Consider the following 22,184-nt stretch of genomic DNA (forward strand, 5'->3'; position numbering starts at 1 on the left):
CCAGACTCAGTTCATGTGTTGTTTACAGTATAATATCACATGTACTTTCTGCTTTAGTGTCGTCCTCATAGAAAATATTTGAAAGACATTCCATTTGTCATTAACATTGACGTTGTGTGTTTATGCCTGTGAGTGTGGCGAGCTGGTGACATCACACTGACGAGAAAGAGTTATGCTACTTTGACCATTAAAAAAAAATAAAGAACGCAGCGATAAGGCACACCCGAACCATCAGGGGAGACAGAGGATAGCCAAGCTCTTTAACTTCCCACCACTGTTGGTGAAATAGAGGGCACCAGAGCTGGATGGTTCCCCAACACAATGGGCTCTATGCCTCTACAGAGGGCACACAAAGGGCAGAGGGTTCTGGTTAACAAGTGAAGCTCCGTTGTCAACAGCAGAAGCCGGGCTGCAGCCACAGCCACAGGTGAAAGAAAAGAGTGCTTTCCTCTGTGACCTCGGTCAGGGGTTTTCTAACTGGGGTCCACGGATACCATGTTCATGTCTCTGCGTCCAGTATGAAGGAAGTTAAAAAGGTTGTTTCACAAGCCAATAGCGTTAGCGCAATGACTAAGTCTTCAGGAACAGTGTGATGCTAGCTGTTCCTGTTCATCAGACTCTGGGGAAGTAGATTAAGGGCTTCATTGACAAAATCCCAAACGATCCTTGTGATATGGAGGAATTTATAGTTATTGGAGCTAATAACAGGGTTTTTTCTGCATACTGGTCACTTTTCGGGATGGAAAAACAGTGTGTGTCAACTTAAATAAACAACCAAAACCAGATAGAAAGCACGCAGAAGAGATAGAATTTTAAATATTCTACTGTTAGTCAATGCCGCTCGGTTAATATGTGTAGGTGTGTGTATATATATATATATTTTTTACCTTTATTTAACTAGGCAAGTCAGTTAAGAACACATTCTTATTTTCAATGACGGGCTAGGAACAGTGGGTTAACTGCCTGTTCAGGGGCAGAACAACAGATTTGTACCTTGTCAGCTCGAACTTGCAATCTTTCGTTTACTAGTCCAACACTCTAACCACTAGGCTACCCTGTCACCCCAAATATGTGTAGGTGTGTAAATATGTGTAGGTGACCAGAAAATTTGATTGGATTTTGATAATAGCATCTTTGAGAACTAACAATCAAATGAAAGCTAGACAGTCAGGAGGAATAGAACATTTTAATACCCCAGCATTCAGGGCACACCAATGATGATTGAGCATAGGAACACAGCATTAGCCATGGCAAAATGCATAGAACTGCAGGAAATTCTCTCTCAGCTGAAAGGAAAAATAGTAGCATTGCAAAAAGGTGCTTTACAACAGCTAAGTGTTGTCTGTCGCCACGATGCCTTTACATTTTTAGCTAGAATATGTTAGAGTTTACACTTCCTCTTCCAATGAACTGTGAGGAGGTTAAAACAATGAAACGGTCTTCCAAATCTACTCATTTTAAAATGTGGATTACTTCTACTTGCCATTATCATTCACCTGAGACAATACGTGATTATATATATTTTTTGCTAAAATATGATGGGGGTCCCTGGGTTGCCAGTTTGCCTGGGCAAGAGTCCCTGAGAAAGAAAAGTCTGAAAACCCCTGACCTAGGTGACCAACAAGACCCCTGTTCAACAAGCATCACTGACATAGCAAACAAAAACTGAAAGGCCTTTTTCAAAGATAAAGAAAGAGAAGATTATATTTAGTGAACAACTGGGGCTAGCTACGTCACTGAAAGTGGAAACAGAAATGGGATGACAATTGAGGGCTTGCCTAATCACCATTTGAGCAGTATTAGAAGGCTGGAGTAAATGAGCCAGACGGCTAAGCAGACTCAAGTGACCCGGCATACTATTCTCTCCTCTTTATGTGTGGTGTGCTCTGTTAAGCGTGTGGTCTCACCTGGCACAGGCGAGAGCTACCAGGGCAGCGGCAGCATTCTCCCTCTGCCTGTGTGCGTGGAGCATGTATGTAGGAGCCTGGCCCTGCTGGGTCTGTGCTGTCTGCTGGACACCCTCCTCCAGCCAGGAGCAGAGCAGCCCTTCTAGGCCATTGAGGCAGTCAGCAGGCTCCTTGCTGAGGCTGAGGGGCTGGCAGTCACGCAGGCAAGACAGCAGTACCTCCGCCGTGACCCCACAGAGCGCCGGGTCACTGCGTGTCTGGGACTGCAGGAGGGGGAAGACCAGTAGCAGCCCCATGCGGGAGGTGAAAGGAGCCTGTTCAGGCTGCTGCAGCAGGCCTTGTCGTTTTAGCAGGGCCAGGGCCTCCTCATCGCCCCCTCCAGCCCCCTCCCGGTCCTGCTGCTCCTCCAGGGCCAACTGACGCTGAGCCCCCCACAGGCCCCGCAGAGCATTCAGACGGTATTCCAACAGGCGGGCATACGCATTGCTTTGGTTACCACAGACTGCACGGAGACGCTCGGCTAGCTCCGCAGGGTTCTTTGTCTCGAATGTGAGAATCTAGAAGAGATAGAAAGGAAGAATGAGAAAATGTGAGGGATACAGAAAATAGCCATGAAGATCTGTAACTAAGAGGAGTTGGTTTAATCCTTGGGGAGACAATGGGTCGAGATCTCAAAGCGATGACGGCATCCAGTATAGTGCACTGACTGTAAATCACCATCTAGCTGGGGTCTGGCAACCTCTAAATCCAATTTACAACAGAGCACTGCTTCACTATGAGATAATGTGTAGCTAAATTGAATATGATGGAGGAAAAGGAGGTTAGACCCTTTAATTCTAATGATACTCATTAAAGAATCAAAATACATGTGTGGAAATAACCTGGGATACTCCTTGTTGTATTTATAACCCACAGTCATTTCACATTTAAATTGTATTCATGGTGCAGATGTTCTTACCAAGAGAAACAGACAGAAACAGCATTACATAAACAACAAAATAAGCAGTTTGAAAAAGAGAGAGATTGTGGGGTTATTTCAGAGGAGGTGTGCATCATCTGCACTTACGCAGCATTTCAACCAGGTATCGATTACAGTGTCTACTCTAAGACTCCATAACACCATTTAGCAGGCACGTTTTTTTATTCAGATATGCGACTAATGTTACGGTAAAATCCCTTCATTGGAGACTGGGATTGTTCACCGACCCTCTCCACCTTACTCTGCAGAAAGGATTCTACTCTACAGCTAGATTTCCATCCAATTGGAGAAAGATGTTCATCCAAATATTCTAGAAGCTGCATAAAGAAAATATGCACATTTTTCCACCAGTGGTGTTTCACCAAATGGACTTGTTGCGGATAAAGATCAGTGCCTGACAAAGTAGGGCACAACATTTTCTTTTCCGCTTAAGTTTTCATGTCCCGAAAAACTCACATTTTCAATATGTTCCCATCACATTTTCAACTGCACCGATACATTTGTCACTAAAACTGTTACATTAAATACCAAATGTGACTACTCAGCAGCTCGCAGATACAGATATAGTGCGGGTAGGCTAGTCTACATTATTATGGATAAGAGCGAAAATATTATATTTGTCAAAAGGCAGTCAAGCACTGATCATCATGTCACCAGAATAAGACCATAGATATTTATTGGAAAGGAGCATCCAGCTCATCACCGTGCACTTTCACCACCCTGTGAAGTTCATCATAATGTATTTCATTTGTAGCATAATAAACTGCATGGTTTCCCAAGTCGTAGTGGGAGGACCACACACCATATGATTGTGTGACTCCAAGTTTACTTCGATATATGATGGTTATTATATCAATATTTGCGCATAAAAGCGTTTCCACCGCCATTTTATGCATAATTAATTTTACAGACACAAAATGTATCCCACTATGTCGAACGAACAAATTATATTTATAAAATTGTACCGAAACGTCCTATTTTTTTTAAACGGTATGACTTTACACGCATAAAAAACTGTGGATGGAAACGTGGTTAGTGATGCTGATAAAAATAGCCTGCATCGAAGCGCCCATGGGCTGCTGGATGAAATGATCAATCATGAGTTTGGCTACATTAACCCAAAAGAGACATGCATATGGAAACATTCCCACTGTGCTAATGGCCCCTGTAGATGGCCTCCATAAAGACCAGATGAAGCTGCTTGGAGAGGCTGGAGGACTTAACCAAACCACACATTTTAATGTTTCTACTACTCTCTGATAGGGAAATTACAATGTCCACAGACCCCCTAATAACCCCAACTCATCATACAGCAATTAGTGTTGCACTACGTTACCTCCTCACATCATTTTTATTTAACTAGGCAAGTCAGTTAAGAACAAATTCTTATTTACAATGACGGCCTACCCCAGCCAAACCCTAACAATGTTGGGCCAATTGTGCGCCGTCCTACGGAACTTCCGATCACGGCCGTTTGTGATACAGCCTGGAATCTAACCAGGGTTAGTGACACCTCTAGCACTAAGATGCAGCGCCTTAGACCAACCACTGTGCCACTCGGGAGCCCCACATAATAAGAATAAGGTTAGTGAGAGCAGGGGGAAGGGTAGATGGTGGTGACAGTACAATAACTAGAGGCACACTGCAGATGCTCAGGTTACATGCCATCCATCCTTCCACTGCAGAAAGGACAAGCAACACTTCCATGTCCTGTACTGCTATTGAACTAATGGTACTGGGCTATTCTGAGAAGTGACACGGGCAATAAGACCTTTGTTTTGACCTCCACCTCTCAGACCCAAAGCTAAGCCTGTCCCACTATGAAGCAGTAGAATCAGGATGCCAAACTACTGCACCTGGGGCACAGGGCTAGCTGGCACAGCTGCTCTATCCCCCCAGTCATTGCTCCACTCTTACAAAAAATAAGAAAACTTCACAAGCAGGAAATGTACACAGTAAAGTCTAGTCCTCTCAGGTTGATTGATTCTCTGTGTCCATCTGTAGCATGTAATCTGTCTGACTCTCACTCATTCACCATCCATCAATCTGTGACCCCTTTATTTATCTATCTACATCACTCTCCATCTGTGCACCCTCAGTTGCAAACCACAATTTACTTGTTCTCACCTTCTCTATTCCCCCCATTCCACCATTTTCTGGTCGTTAACACAATTATACTCCAGTATGAGTAGTAGGAACTAGAGAAAGTCCATATTCATAAAAAAAAACATACAGGAGTAATTATAGGTTAAGTGCCTTGCTCAAGGGCACAATTACATATGTTTCACTTAGTCAGCTCAGGGATTCAAATCAAATCATTATTGGTCACTTACACACAGTTAGCAGATGTTATTGTGAGTGTAGCAAAATGCTGGTGCTTCTAGTTCTGACAGTGCAGCAATATCTATCAAGTAATATCTAAAGATTCTACAACAAATACCTAATACACACAAATCTAAGTCAAATCTAATCTGGAATAAGAATAGATAACCTGCAACCTTTTGAATTACAGGGCCATCACTCTTAACCACTAGGTTACCTGCCGCCCTAGTCTCTGATAACGGGATTGATCATTCAAGCGTCCATTCATTCGGTACTTATTCTGAACCTTAATGTCAAGGTTGACCAGAAAAGGCCTTTTAAGAGTCAAGCACATAGGCTAGCTAGCTTAATAGTCAATATTTTTGTGTTTATGGTTGAGTAAAAGGCCACAAGGCATTGCACAGGTGTCAACACCAGATTAATATTGATCAAATAAAAAAAAGACTGGCATTGAATTGTGGCAGTTCATTTAAATACTGTCAAGTGTGCCAATGAGGAAGTATACTGTGCTTCTATGTGCTGAACTCTGAACGGTAAGACCCCCTGGCTACATACTGGTTTGAGGAGCTTGCAAGCATACCTTATTTACTTTTCCTATTGTATTTGTTTAGTTTGTATGCCAATGTGCTTTGAAGAATGTAATGCATAAGTTGATGAACACAACAACAATAGCCAGCCACCACTCAAGAGCACCCAATGTCTAGGCCAAAAATGACAAGGGGTTCCCCACAAAAGGTAGGGATTTAAAAGCCAAGTCTACCTAGCTACGTCGTGAGTCATCATGTCTACACAGTGAGATTCATAGCTAACGTTATAGCAGCTGGTTCAGATCAATCAGGAAAGGAAACAACGTTATCGCCACATTGAGTATTAGCTGGCAATAAGAATTTCAATTGACATGAATAACGTACCTAGTTATAGCTAACTACCTCTTCAAAAGGTAACGTTAGACTGTCTGCTAACGTTGGCTAACAGTTAGCCTGCTATTGTTACTGTTAACGTCATGACCTGCTTGTCAAGCCGGGGTTGGCACCTTACTCATGAACATTATTAGCTAAAAATAGAATCCGTTTCTACAGCTAAATGTGACTTTATTCATATGGAATCAAATGTTGAGCTAGCTAGGTAACGGTAGCTTTCGGCTATTTAGTTTAACTATAGTCGGTTAGCCAGCTAACGTTAACTACACTCTGTTGTTGCCAAGAAAACATTCGAAATGCAAACGTTGATGCAGAGTAGACTCACCTCCTGCTCAATGTCCCCCTGCTCAGATACCCCGATTTCACTGGGAAGTTCAGCCAGATCCGTGACCCGAATCAGTCCATCGTGAAGGAAAATAGTCTCTTCCTTCACTGACAGCCACTGGGACGAATCCACGGCCCCGGAGCCCATCTCTCTCTCCCCCGAGAAAAATGTCAGAGAGGTCGAACATCAAAACAAATTCAATATCCGAAATGACAACAACACTACCCGACAGACATGCTGTCAGTCAGATGACAAACTCAAACGTAGTCCGATCCAGCTACGTTAGCTAACTAATGTCACTCGTACTGCTTTACTACAGTGGCTAGCTGGCTAACATAGGTCGGCCAGCTGATTGCACTGTGTGGGACAGGTTCTTTATCTAGCCGAGGCTAGCTATCAACCGTAATGTACCGTCTTTACAGTGCAGAGTGGATATGACACTCTGTAAACCGTAATATTTAAAGCGAAGTTTCATAAATGACTGCCTTCTCCTGTTGAACACAAAGCCTGAGCATAACCACAACACGAAAAGAAAGCAGGAAAAATGGCTCCGTTAATGGTCCAACCCCTGTTTATTAGTGACCGGATAGATATTCGAAATACCACAGCTGAGACGCCATGTTTCGTAGGCCAACAGTTCCCAGCATACACTGCAGGTTATCCTACATCGGGGATCTCTAACCTTTTCTAGCATGATAGCTACTCTTCCCCGGGCCCTTGGTGTACAACAGGTGTTTTATGTCAATATACCTGGTAAAATAATGGTTAAAACAACACAAAGTAGGCCCAATTAAATTGAGTATTTCCTGAACTCTGTTCTCTCACTAAAAAATGTCCTGGTTTTGGAAAAAAAATATATGTTTGCTCTCATGATTTAAATTGTTGAAAGAGAAACATCGAGAACTTATGTTCTGAATCCATGTTTTTTTTAAGGTATAAAAAACGAAATTTGCGTATAATTCCCCTTTAACTGCACATGTAGCAAGAGAGTAATTTGTCGGTCAAGAGATGTTTCTGCTGGGCCTTATGGGAAACCGAGGCTTTCAGCAAATTGTTCCGGGAAACGGTTCAGTACTTGGAGCGTCATTGTCTGTTCACAATGCACATGACATGTGCTAGACAGCAATAGGTTTGATTATCAGATAGTTTTTTTTTCTCCGCTGTTTTTATGTACATTTCGTGGCGCAGCGGTAAATCGTTGGCTTTAGTAGCCTACAATCAGTTGGAAGACCGGGTTTACATAATGCTTCACTGTTTTACCTTGAAGTTTGCTATTCAAAACTGAATCTATAGTATTATTTCGGATGCATAAGACAGAGGCTTATACAATACCGAACAAAACAAATTATTTGAACAACAGTGCCGAGAGTGTGGTTTCACATAAAACTATTAAAAAAAATATTGTGCATTCGACCTCACGTCCCTGAATGTTCCATAGTTCCCTACTCTACCTGCTAAGCTACCGGTCAGGTGAAATTTATTTGACAAAATCCTAACTATATTTGTAAGTACGTTCAGTAGAGGTCAGTGTTTTAAAGCAGCTTGGAATCGAAGAAAGACCCTAACCATGGAGAAATCAATGGGGTCTAGCATTTTGCAACAAGCAGTTTGAAAAAGCATGTGATCATACAAGCTTTGCATGTCATTAATGACGTACTTATGATAAAGCGATACACGCATCAGCACACTGCTTCATGCCTGGATCACACCGACAGGTTTTTTGCATTTTGGTACAGCAGAAGTACACTCATTTCCAATGGACCGCTGCGTTTGCCTTACAGCATTGAGTTGCAGAAGCAGTACGTTCTGTGTGGTGCATACCGAATGCATGGGTCAAATGATGTGTTGACGCCTTGACAGAAATGGTAGCGGGTGTCAAATGTTGAACTTTTGTTGCACACATATCCAGATGATGCTTCGTATCATTTTGATCTGAGAGTGGTACAGCGTGGTGAAACAACACGTCCCACTCATTTTTAATGGAAGAAATACGGTGAGAAGCGGAGTGGGCGGGACCGTTGGGGTGCGTGAACGTGGTGTGGTAGGGGGTGAAAAAGTTCAACATTTCCCAACTTTATGACCACTGGGCAATAACCAATCATACCGAGTGGTTCCCATGATGAATTTGACCTTATGCGAACCATCGCTGGAGACCTTCTTCAATATTAGCACTGATCTGAGGACACATGATATAGGTGTAGTATTTCATCAAATGAGAGACTTAATTTCAACCAATAGAGAATGTGGACCCATTCCAGTAGAAAATGTGAATTGCTTTATTGAAAGAAGTTCATTATCCAAGTGTTATAAATACATAATACATGCATTATAAATATTTTAACTGTAATATATTATACATAGAAGTTCAATTTTTACTTCAATGCACATCTGGTGTGCATTATAAAATCTGAGGAAGAAAGAGGAGGTAGGGAGAGAGGTGTGAGTGTAAAAGACAAAAAGGGAAAGAGGTAAGAACAGGGAAGACAACATATGATTAATTAATTGTAGTGCTACTAAACTTAATATTCTCTCATGTCATTACAATTACATAATACTGTATCTAGCTGTGTTTCCTAACCAGCCGTGAGCCGAAGGTTATCTTAAGAGCTGGTGAGGTGGCGATGACAGGACTGGGGGTTGGCATCCTCTCTCACATCAAAACATACCTGCAGACGAGAGGCAGGTGGAGAGAGTTGTTTTTTTTTTTATTCTAACACTCTCAGTCATCATAATCATCAGGAGGTGAAATGCTAAACTGACCTTGGATCATTAACTCTGGGACTACTACATCTCTATCTGTATTTCAATGTAAAGCATCTTCCTGTTGACCCGACCAAGTGACCTCTCACCTCTGATCATGTTGTGCCCTCTATGTCTCAGCCAGTTCAGATGCGGGAGGGTTTTAGATGCGGAAGGGGTTCACCGACATGGCTAGTATAATTTAGGGAGAGACTGTCCATTTAACTACCTTATTTTCTCAATAACAGTGTTCAACAAGAATCTGTGTGTGGAAGGAGCCACAGCTACACACCTGAGCCTGCTTTCTGATTAATGCACCAGTATGTAGGTGTGGGTTATGGGGTGTCTAAATGTTCAACATTTTTTCAATATGGGTGACTCTTAAAAGAGCCTGTTTGGTTTTGTATACATATCACCCTTACCTGAACAGCACCCTCACCTGACAAGTAGAAATCAAAGGGAAAGGAACTGGGAATTTAATGACTGGAAGAATATTCCTATTGATATGTGGATGGCTCTTTAAAAAGTATTCTGGTTGTGCATAGTGTAGTCTGTTGTTCCCAGGGAATAGCAACCTCTTTGAAAAAGTAGGAGGTGAAGATCTCGCGCACCCGGATTGCCTCCTGTGTTGCATTGTTGGCCCCCATCCTGGCAACATCCTGCAGAGCAGCAGACCTCTCCTCTAGCACACGTCTGCAAAGCTGTAGATGCCATCCTGGTCCTCGTTTCCATCCTCAAGAAGTTATGCAGGACACAGGTAGCCTTCACACACACCTGAATTCCCCCAGGAGGCAGTCCCAGATGGCCCTGGTCACCCAACCGTGCAGTGCCCTACACAGTAACTGTAGGCAATCGCTTTGAAGGGATCTCCAGTAGCAAGGTATCCGTAGGAATATGAAAGATAATGTAATTATTAGACTTCCATCACCAGGTCATTGTGGATTACTGTCATGACTTCTGCCGAAGTCAGTTCCTCTCCTTGTTCGGGCGGGGTTTGGTGGTCGACGTCACCGGTCTTCTAGCCATCGTGATCCATTTTTCATTTTCCATTTGTTTTGTCTTGTTTTCCCACACCCCTGGATTTTCATTCCCTCATTACGTGTTGTGTATTTAACCCTCTGTTCCCGCCATGTCTTTGTGTGGTATTGTTTGTTTGTAAGTGCTTGTGCACATGTTGACTGGTGCGCGTCGGGTTTTACCCAAGTTGTTATTTTCTTGATGCTGTTGGTTTTGGAATTAAACTGCTATTACCTTATTACCTAGTTCTGCTCTCCTGCATCTGACTTCCCTGCCACCAGTTACGCACCCCTTACAATTACTAAAGTATAATATCTCTTATAACAAATCAAGCTAACGTTGTATAGATAGATAGATGCATGTGTAACAAACACGCTGAGAGTCAGGAAGCAAGTACAGTTGGTGAGTTTAATAAAAATGAACAAGAGTAATACAAAACAAGAGAAGCGTCTGGACAGGAAAACAGAACCAAAACTGCATGAAGACTGATCCTGTTTCCATTGATCATCCTTGAGATGTTCCTACAACTTGATTGGAGTCCACCTGTGGTAAATTCAATTGATTGAACATGATTTGGAAAGGCCTACACCTGTCTATATAAGGTCCCACAGTTGACAGTGCCTGTCAGAGCAAAAACCAAGCCATGAGGTCGAAGGAATTGTCCATAGAGCTCTGAGACAGGATTGTGTCGCGGCACATATCTGGGGAAGGGCACCAAATAATCTCTGCAGCATTGAAGGTCCCCAACAAAACAGTGGCCTCCATCATTCTTAAGTGGAAGAAGTTTGGATCTCCAGAGTTCCTCTGTGGAGATGGGAGAAGATTCCAGAAGGACAACCATCTCTGCAGTACTCCACCAATCAGGCCTTTATGGTAGAGTGGCCAGACGGAAGCCACTCCTAGGTAAAATGCACGACAGCCCGCTTGGAGTTTGCCCAAAGACTCTCAGACCATGAGAAACAAGATTGAACTATTTGGCCTGAATGCCAAGAATCACATCTGGAGGAAACCAATACGATAAATCCTGAGAAGCATGGTGGTGGCAGCATTATGCCGTGGGGATGTTTTTCAGCGGCAGGGACTGGGAGTCTAGTCAGGATTGAGGGAAAGATGAATGGAGCAAAGTACAGAGAGATCCTTGATGAAAACCTGCTTCACAGCGCTCAGATCCTCAGACTGGGGCGAAGGCTCACCTTCTAACAGGACAACGGCCCTAAGCACACAGCCAAGACAATGCAGGAGTGGCTTTGGGACAAGTTTCTGAATGTCCTTGAATGACGCAGCCAGAACCCGGACTTAAACCCGATCGAACATCTCTGGGTCAATACTGGGGCCCCTCCTGTTCAACCTGTACATTAATGATCTGCCTTCTGTCTGTACTGGGTCTGAAGTTCAAATCTACGCAGACGATAAAGTGATATATGTGCATGCAAAGAGCAAACAACAAGCTGCACAATAAATCACTACTGTAATGGTCCAGGTTACAAAGTGGCTCAGTGACTCATGTTTGCATCTCAACGTGAAAAAAACTGCATGTTCTTCACAAAGAGGGCAACAGATGCTACTGAGCCAGATGTCTATGTGTCAGGAGAGAAGCTCCAGGTGGTATCTGATTTTAAGTACCTTGGCATCATACTTGATTCCAACCTCTCTTTTAAAAAGCATGTGAAAAAGGTAATTCAAATAACCAAATTCAACCTAGCTAATTTCCGATTTATACGAAACTGTTTGACTACAGAGGTAGCAAAACTGTACTTCAAATCTATGATACTCCCCCACTTAACATACTGCTTGACTAGTTGGTCCCAAGCTTGCTGTACAACATTAAAACCTATTCAGTCTGTCTACAAGCAGGCTCTCAAAGTGCTTGATAGGAAGCCCAATAGCCATCATCACTGTTACATCCTCAGAAAGCATGAGCTCCTGAGTTGGGAAAATCTTGTGCAATACACCGACGCATGTCTTGTATTCAAGATCCTAAATGGCCTGGCTCCCCCTCCACTCAGTATTTTTGTTAAACAGAAAACCCAAACATATGGCAGCAGATCCACAAGGTCTGCCATGAGAGGTGACTGTATAGTTCCCTTAAGGAAAAGCACCTTTAGTGAGTCCGCTTTCTCTGTGAGAGCTTCCCATGTCTGGAATACACTGCCATCAGACACACATAACTGCACCACATATCACACTTTCGCAAAATGCATGAAGACATGGCTGAAGGTCAATCAGATTTGTGAACATAATCCCTTTTCCATGTTTTCTGTTGTCTGTAGCTTTTGAGGTGTGGAAACACTTTGTTGCTTTTATGAATCTTGTCTTGCTGCTTTTTGTTCTATGTTGCTCTGTCTGCATGCTACGTCTTGCTTGTCCTATGTTGCTCTGTCTGTATGCTATGTCTTGCTTGTCCTATGTTGCTCTGCGTGTGCTCACTGCTCAATGATTGTCTATATTGTAATTGTTTTTAATAACCTGCCCAGGGACTGCGGTTGAAAATTAGCTGGCTGGCTAAAACCGGCACTTTTACGGAAACGTTGATTAATGTGCACTGTCCCTGTAAAAATAAAATCAACTCAACTCTGGAGAGACCTGAAAATAGCTGTGCAGCGACCCTTCCCATCTAACCTGACAGAGCTTGAAAGGATCTACAGAGAAGATTGGGAGAAACTCCCTAAATACAGGTGTGCCAAGCTTGTAGCGTCATACCCAAGAAGACTTGAGGCTGTAATCCCTGTCAAGGGTGCTTCAACAAAGTATTTAGTAAAGGGTCTACTAACTTGTTTTTTATACATCTGCAAAAATTACTATTAACCTGTTTTTTCTTTGTCATTATGGGGTATTGTGTGTAGATTGATGAGGGGGAAAAAACACTTTAATCAATTTTAGAATAAGGTTGTAACATACAAAATGTGGAAAAAGTCAAGGGGTCAGAATACTTTGAGGTCACTGTAAATACCACTTGAAGCTTGATGATGAGTTGATCATTTGAATCAGCTGTGTAGTGCTAAGGCAGAAACGAAACATATGCACCCCTTTGAGTCCCCAGGACCAGGATTAAGAACCACTGCTCTTTATTGGGACCTCTTCATCTGCAGACAGGCTTTTACAGCCCTCTGAGGACAGAAAACAACACAATAAACAGACTTCATTATACTCAAATTAGATAGCACTGTCTATTACGTTAATATTATCTCTGTCCTCACTTCAAGGAACTGGAACTACACAAACATACCTGCCCTATCCAAAATAGCCTACTCTCCTACTCCCTTATTTGACAGTTGGAACTGCTATCCTTTCACGCTCCTCCATGGCTGTTAGCTGGTTAACAACAAATGCATTTGGAGTTTGTGTTTAGCTAGCTAATATGAAGTTAGGCAGCTGGTTATACTGAATTCACTTAGCTAGCTATACAGTATGTAAAGTTGGCTAGATAGCTAGCTAGCTACATTAGCAGCTCATTTGAGTTAGCCTATATACAGGTGGTACCGGTACAGAGTCAATACCGCCTGGTATAGAGGTCCTGGATGGCAGGTAGCTTGGTCCCAGTGATGTACCGGGCCGAACGCAATACCCTCTGTAGTGCCTTGCGGTCGGAGGCCGAGCAGTTTCCATACCAGGCAGTGATGCAACCAGTCAGAATGCTCTCGATGGTGCAGCTGTAGAACCTTTTGAGAATCTGAAGACACATGCCAAATCCTTTTAGTTCCCTGAGGGGGAATAGGTTTTGTCGTGCCCTCTTCACGACTGTCTTGGTGTGCTTGGACCATGTTAGTTTGTTGGTGATGTGTTTTGGGTTCTGTTGTTTTGGGTGTGTGTTGTGGATGCCGCAATAAAGTCCGGTTTCCCCCATTATCCTCTGCTCTCTGCGCTTGACTCTGCACCCACCACTCCAGGCTGTGTGACACTTCCGGGTTAGAGTCCCGCTCCTTGAAAGCTGCAGCTCCATGGCTTCTGGTTGGGGCATGTACTCGAGGTCGACCGATTATGATTTTTCAACGCCGATATTGATTAATCAGACGATTTTTATAAATATATTTGTGATAATGACAATTACAACAATAGTGAATGAACACTATTTTATCTTAATATTATACATTAATAAAATCTATTTAGTCTCAGATAGATAATGAAACATGTTCAATTTGGTTTAAATAATGCAAACGCACAGTGTTGGAGAAGAAAGCAAATGTGCAATATGTGCCATATAAAAAAAACTAACATTTAAGTTCTTGCTCAGAACATGAGAACAAAGCTGGTGGTTGTAGTTATTTTTAGAATTATGACGCGTCGACTATTTCTCTCTATACCATTTGTATTTCATATACCTTTGACTATCGGATGTTCTTAGACACTTTAGTCTTGCCAGCCTAGTCTCGGGAGTTGATAGGCTTGAAGTCATAAACAGCGCTGTGCTTCAAGCATTGCTAAGAGCGGCTGGCAAAACACAGTAAAGTGCTGTTTGAATGAATGGTTATGAGCCTGCTGTTGCCTGCAACCGCTCAGTCAGACTGCTCTATCAAATCATAAACTTAATTATAATATAATAAACACAAAAATACGAGCCTTTGGTCATTAATACGGTCAAATCCGGAAACTATCATTTCGAAAACAAAACGTTTATTCTTTCAGTGAAATACGTTCCGTATTTTATCGAACAGGTGCCAACCCTAAGTCTAAATATTGCTGTTACATTGCACAACCTTCAATGTTATGTCATAATTATGTAAAATTCTGGCAAATCAGTTTGCAACGAGCCAGGCGGCCCAAACTGTTGCATATACCCTGACTCTGCGTGCAATGAACGCAAGAGAAGTGACACAATTTCCCTAGTTAATATTGCCTGCTAACATTAATTACTTTTAACTAAATATGTAGGTTTAAAAAAATACACTTCTGTGTATTGATTTTTTAAAAAGCATTGATGTTTATGGTTAGGTACATTTGTAAAACGATTGTGATTTTTCACAAATGCGCTTTTGTTAAATCATCACCCGTTTCGCGAAGTTGAATTAGGCTGTGATTCGATGATAAATTAACAGGCACCACATTGATTATATGCAACGCAGGACAAGCTAGTTAATCTAGTACTATCATCAACCATGTGTAGTTGTGATTATGTGAAGATTGATTGTTTTTTTTGTAAGATAAGTTTAATGCTAGCTAGCAACTTACCTTGGCTTCTTGCAGCCACAAGGTTCAGCCTGCCACGCAGTTTCCTAGTGAATTGCAATGTTATCGGCGTCCAAAAAGGCCGCTTGCCGAAATTGTTATGAAAACTTGAAATCGGCTATACCGATTAATCGGTTATGCCGATTAATCGGTTGACCTCTAGTATGCATGTATGGTCACTGTGGGGACGACGTCGTCGATGCACTTATTGATGAAGCTAATGACTGATGTGGTGTACTCCTCAATGCCATCGGAGGAATCCCAAAGCATATTTCAGTCTGTGCTAGCAAAACAGTCCTGTAGTTTAGCATCTGCTTCATCTGACCACTTTTTTTAATTGATTGAGTCATTGGTGCTTCCTGATTTAATTTTTGCTTGTAGGCAGGAATCAGGAGGATAGAATTTTGGTCAGATTTAAATGGAGGGTGAGGGAGAGCTTTGTATGCGTCTCTGTGTGTGAAGTAAAGGTGGTTCAGAGGTTTTTTCCCTATGGTTGCACATTTAACATGCTGATAGAAATTTGGTAAGATGGATTTAAGTTTCCCTGCATTAAAGTCCCTGGCTACTTGGAGCGCCGCTTCAGGGTGAGCGTTTTCCTGTTTGCTTATGGCGGAATACAGCTCATTCGGTGCGGTCTTAGCATCAGCATCTGTCTGTGGTAGTAGGTAGACAGCTATGAAAAATACAGGTGAAAACTCTCTAGGTAGATAGTGTGGTCTACAGCTTATCATGAGATACTCTACCTCAGGCAAGCAATAGCTTGAGACTTCCTTAGATATCGTGCACCAGCTGTTATTTACAAAAATACAGTCTGCCGCCCCTTGTCTTACCAGACGCCGCTGTTCTATCCTGCCGATACGGCGTATAACCAGCCAGCTGTATGTTGATAATATCGTCGTTCAGCCACGACATTGCAATTTTGAATGTCCCATTGGTAGTTTAATCTTCCGCGTAGGTCATCAATTTTATTTTCCAAAGATTGCACGTTTGCTAGCAGAATGGAAGGAAGTGAGGGCTTATTCGATCGCCTACGAATTCTTAGAAGGCAGCCCGTATGTTGATGCTTTTCTTGTCCAGGTCACCATTGCAAATGAGAATCAGCTCTCATTATCAATCAGTTCAATAACATCAACCAGCTCTCTAAAACTAAAAAACACCCATAACTAATCTCTCTTATAAGTGTTTGGCAGAGGAACAAGCCAGCCATCCACATAAATACATTTACACTTGATATCTTCCAACGAAAAAGCTTTTTTTTGTCTCGACCTCTCACCTTTCACGCAATTTTTTTAATGAGATGCCTAGATTGAGGTTGATGAACAAAATGTCAGCTTGAATTGCATATGGTTGAACCACAACAATGGGAATAGGTTGACATAAGCAGTTTGTTTGACAAATGCAATTCAATTCAGCAATTCAAAATAAACGAACAGCAGTTGTGCACAACATCCATTTTTGAACACGACTGAGGTATCATCCCTTTTTTATGAAATTTTGTAGTTAGTTGTGTGATAAACAATCTGCTCATAAATGAATCGGCCATATGACTCCACAGGCTGGGACAGATCCGGTAATTACTTAATCTACAGCAAGTTTTACAGAAGCTGTGAGGTGAAGAGGTACAGATTTTCCAAGAGTTTTGAGAGAGACTGAGATTTTTTCTCCTTTCAGTCTCCTGTCTGCAAGCTTTGTCAGAAATGTACCAAACTCTGACTCTGGGTGAAATCCTAAAACACTAAGACATTTTGGAATGTCTCGCCAAAGAAGGAAAAGCTGGCAAATTAGTTTTTTTGTTCCATGGGAAAACACTGCGTCCCATGGAAAAGAGATTTCAAACTTCCATTGTTACCCTCAAATGTAAAAGATGACTTTCCCCAGAGATGCCCCCAGTTCAGTACACTATCATTAAGGTGGATTAGCTGATGACAATTGAAATAAACATTTTCTTGTCCATATAATTATTACATTATCTTGGCGGAGAGGACTAAAGAAATGTGTGCTAATCTAAGGTCACGATGTGAAATAGATCCTTGAAGCAAAATATGCATGCTGAATGTAAATTTTTAAAAATGAATGAATGATGCCAGTCAGAACAGTGATTGAATAAAACATAAGAAATGCACGACACTCCGATGCTTTCCAAAATGTTATTTTTTGTAGTGATCGCGGTATTCTTGTGATTTCCGTTGGTGGCTTGAGATTTAACAGTCGAGAGTCTAATTCTGTAATTTGTCGAACTATGTACCATGGATTCAAACAGTTGCGCGTGTCCAACCAAAGAGACAGAAGTTGTTGAGTTACACAGAGGAGAACAGAATGCATGTAGTCAGGCACAAAACCAAACACAATGTTGAACAATGGAAGCAAACAGTGTTGGCAACCCTTTTACACCATGTTGCAGAATGTCAGTGCAAGTAGCGTGAAATGTATTATCCTTAAATTGATTGTGTGATCTTTCAATTTGCAGTTGTTGACTGTAAGGGTCTTTCATATCCTCTGCCTTTGGGGACAACTTTACCGGGGTGCAAGCACCAGTCACAACCATATTCACAATTGAATTGCTTACAGTAATGACGGATTGGCCAGGCAATTGCATCTAAGGAACAAATCAAGGAGAAGACCTTTGTCCTCTTCAAAATCCCACTGTTAGCTCTCCAAAGCATAGGTTTTGGGCTAAATCGCAACATTCGTCAATAAAGGTTTTTCTGGGCCAAACCAAAGTCCTGCAACCATCATGTAAGGCAGTTCATTTATGGTAAATTGAAGGGGCCAAACTGAGTAATTTGAGGAGTTAAAAATGGGTACTCCATCACAGTTCCAGGTTAATGTTAAATCATCAGCACATAGCCTCTTCTCTTTCAGTAATGTCTGGTACATCTTTCCATCCATGACATCCTCGATTTCATATTCTTCTTTCTTCACTGATTTTCTTGAAAATATCTATTCCACAGCTCTCCAGTGTATCTCGCAGAAGGTCCCAAAGGTATTGACAAAAATAAACGTGTTGTTTCTCTGATGAAGGACGTTCTACAATGTGAGCAATTTGTGTCTTCGGGTTGCTTTCCTAAGTAATTTTGGCATTCATCACAAAATAAATGAGAGTCAGCTGTCAGCGCTGGAAAATTTGAGGAGATATTTTGATGTTGGAAACAAGTTGGGGACAAGCAAATTCAGCAAGGCAAGTAGGTCTACCAGGGCAGTTCCAGTCAGGTGATGACGCAGAACAAAGAGCATTATTGCCATAAGGCATTGCCCCTTTGTCATTGATGCCCCAGGGTAAATCCTTTCTTTTTTCTGAAACGAGTTAGATGCAAGGTATATTTAGACATTTGTTTAAGCCAGAAGGAAACATATAATAAATCTGCAAAGGTAGAACAGATTGCTAAGGCCTGAGAGTTGTCTGTGTTAGTGCACCTGACACTAACCATCTCAGGGGCATCATCACTGTCTAAATCATCAGAGCCAGGTAGATTGGGGTGTGTCAGGGGGTTCTAAATTAGGAATACGTGGAGAAAACCCAACACAAAACATTATCTAACTAAAATATTTGATAGAATACATAACACTGTCTTCACAAGGGTGAGGCTAAGAAACTGAATGTCTGCGTGTGTGTACTAGAGGGCAACCGATTAATCGGCATGGCCGATTCATTAGGGCAGATTTCAAGTTTTCATAACAATCAGTAATCAGCCTTTTTGGATGCCGATTATGGCCAATTACATTGCATTCCATGAGGAATCTGCGTTGCAGGCTGACCACCTGTTATGCGAGTGCAGCAAGGAGCCAAGGTAAGTTGCTAGCTAGCATTAAACTTATCTTATAAAAAACAATCAATCTTCACAAGTTAACTACACATGGTTCATGATACTACTAGGTTAATTAGCTTGTCCTGCGTTGTATATAATCAATGCGGTGACTGTTAATTTATCATCGAATCACAGCCTACTTCATCAAACGGGTGATGATTTAACAAAAGCACAATCGTTGCACGAATGTACCTAACCATAAACATCAACGCCTTTCTTAAAATCAATACACAGAAGTATATATTTTTAAACCTGCATATTTAGTTAAAAGAAATTCATGTTAGCAGGAAATATTAACTAGGGAAATTGTGTCACTTCTCTTGCGTTCATTGCACACAGAGTCAGGGTATATGCAAGAGTTTGGGCCGCCTGGCTCACTGCGAACTAATTTGCCAGAATTTTACATAATTATGACATAACACTGAAGGTTGTGCAATTGTAACGGATGTGAAACGGCTAGCTTAGTTAGCGGTGGTGCGCGCTAAAAAGCGTTTCAATCGGTGACGTCACTTGCTCTGAGACCTTGAAGTAGGGGTTCCCCTTGCTCTGCAAGGGCCGCGGCTTTTGTGGAGCGATGGTTTACGATGCTTCGTGGGTGACTGTTGTTGATGTGTGCAGAGGGTCCCTGGTTCGCGCCCGGGTATGGGCGAGGGGACGGTCTAAAGTTATACTGTTACACAATGTAACAGCAATATTTAGACTTAGGGTTGCCACCAGTTTCGATAAAATATGGAACGGTTCCGTATTTCACTGTAAGAATAAACGTTTTGTTTTTGAAAAAAATAGTTTCCGGATTTGACCATATTAATGACCAAAAGCTCATATTTCTGTGTTTATTATATTATAATTAAGTTTATGATTGATATTTGATAGAGCAGTCTGACTGAGCGGTGGTAGGCGGCAGCAGGCTCGTAAGCATTCAATAAAAATTCACTCCATTTGCCAGCAGCTCTTAGCAATGCTGGAAGCACAGGGCTGTTTATGACTTCAAGCCTATCAACTCCTGAGATTAGGCTGGCAATACTAAAGTGCCTATTAGAACGTCCAATAGTCAAAGGTATATGAAATACAAATGGTATAGAGAGAAATAGTCGACACGTCATAATTCTTATAATAACTACAGCCTAAAACTTCATAACTGGGAATATGAGAACTTGGAAAGTGACAAAGCAAGGGGGACAGAGAAAGGAGATAAGAGTTGTATAGTTACCACTAGGGCTGGAGGATAGGACTACATCCATCATCAATGGTGACCGCGTGACAATGTCAAAAACAATGTTTTGTTCAATTTGTAGTATTTCTTGATAAATTCTTTATTCTGAAACATTTTACAATCACGGATAATGATGTTAATAATCTATTCCTATTTGTGTTCTGCAAAGTCCTAATATCAGTAACAATAATGATTTTGTCCTAATACTTGGCACACCCCTATTAAAGACATACTGGGGTTGATTACGCAACAAGACAATTGTTTTTTTAGAACAGGTGCACACAAACTGGAAGTCAGAGCAAATCCTAATATTAAAATACTGTATTGATTTCGGATATCATTTTTTAAAAATATTCTAATGTCATGCAAAAAACTGTGTTTCTGTCCATCACAAAGGAAAGTTTGAATACATTGTTGATAACTACTACAGTACTGTGCAAATAGCACATTTTGACCACAGCTTCTAAAGGTCCAAAATCATGTGTAACTGGCTTATGTATTTTATTAAAGTTATTGTTTTCTGATGTTTTACATGTCGAACTGGCAGAGGGTGTTAAACTTCAAGCGAACATTATCACTCGACTGAGCAAAGAACCATCAAAGTGCATTTCTTAGCTCATGACAGCTCTGTTTCCCAGAGGTGATGGCAGTCTCTTCGTTGACAGGCATTTGCAGTAAGTTGCTTAGTCATTTTTTAGTATAAATAATGTACAATAACATGTAAAATTATGAAATAAGATAATAATAATAATTTTACTTCAAAATACAGCAGAACTACTAGTACTGTAAATGGCCAAAAAGGGGTTTTGTAGTTTATTTTATTGTATTATTTATTTATTACAAGAGTGTGAATGTGTGTGAGTAACCTGATCTCAGGTCTATTAATTTGTGCCAAGACTGTTGATTAATTTGGGGTTAGGCAGGCTATTCTGTACTCAAAGCAAATTTGTTTAAACCCTCTTTTCTTTTTCTCCACAGCCTTTTTAATTAGGCGAAACCAGATGGAGGAGAAGGATGTCTTAAAAATAATTTAATCGAAGCTTGAATTGAAATTGCTTAAGTCCATGATTTAGGTTTAAAACTGCTTTTTTTGTTTTACTCAAAGGGAGTAACTTGGAGGCTAAGGCCTAACTTTTTGATTTGTTAACTCAGTGTAGTATTAAAATTGATAATTTTTCAAATATGATGTCCTCATATCTGTCAACTTCTTAATGTACACTGAACAAAAACATTTCAAATCTACTATAGTTATTGCTGTAGTATCACTAAGATTGCTATAATATTACCATAATATATACCATTAGTATATGGTTTTAAATTAAATTAAATTACCGTTTATATTTTTTCTCTCCGGACGCTTTATCTGGACATGGTTCATCAGGACCTCCAACAGCCGAAGCTAAGTAGTAACATTAACATGATGCCTTCTAATTGCAGTCTCTGTACTCATAATATACAGGAGAACGATCGCCTTACGGCGAGGATAGCTGTGCTACAAGCCCAGCTTCAGACACAATCGTTAGGCAAGGGTAATTTAAGTGTAGGAAAGGATGAAACAGCGTCTGTGCCACCAATAAGTACAGACAACTTTCTCACGGTTTCTGGAAGGAAATGCTGTAGGAATGCTCAACCGGTGTCGCTCATTCAGCCGACAGAAACTTTCAACCGGTTTTCACCATTAAGCAGCTAGTCGGAGTCAGAGGCCGAGCCTTCTCTTGTCTCTACTCCTCCCGTTAGAAGCTTCCCACCATTAGCTCTGACAAATTGAAAACTCTAGTCATTGGCGACTCCAT

At 41.4% G+C, this 22,184-nt stretch overlaps 1 protein-coding gene across 5 annotated transcripts in view; it reads right to left on the reverse strand.

The window, feature by feature from the left end:
- The window catches only part of LOC110525681 (probable E3 ubiquitin-protein ligase HECTD4), a 72,330-nt gene extending 65,083 nt beyond the window's left edge, over window positions 1-7,247 (reverse strand). For all 5 annotated transcript variants that reach the window (XR_005052053.1, XM_036979796.1, XM_036979794.1 and 2 more), the window contains exons 1-2: window positions 6,454-7,247; window positions 1,908-2,464 (exon numbers count right to left, since the gene is read on the reverse strand). Coding sequence is in view for 4 of the 5 variants with exons in the window: in XM_036979796.1 (XP_036835691.1) it covers window positions 1,908-2,464; window positions 6,454-6,600 (704 nt within the window). In the remaining variant the exon portion in view is untranslated. The remainder of the gene's footprint in view (window positions 1-1,907; window positions 2,465-6,453) is intronic.
- Window positions 7,248-22,184: the final 14,937 nt, after the last annotated feature.

The sequence above is a fragment of the Oncorhynchus mykiss genome, chromosome 6 (assembly GCF_013265735.2).
Source record: "Oncorhynchus mykiss isolate Arlee chromosome 6, USDA_OmykA_1.1, whole genome shotgun sequence".
Classification (NCBI taxonomy): Eukaryota; Metazoa; Chordata; class Actinopteri; order Salmoniformes; family Salmonidae; genus Oncorhynchus; species Oncorhynchus mykiss.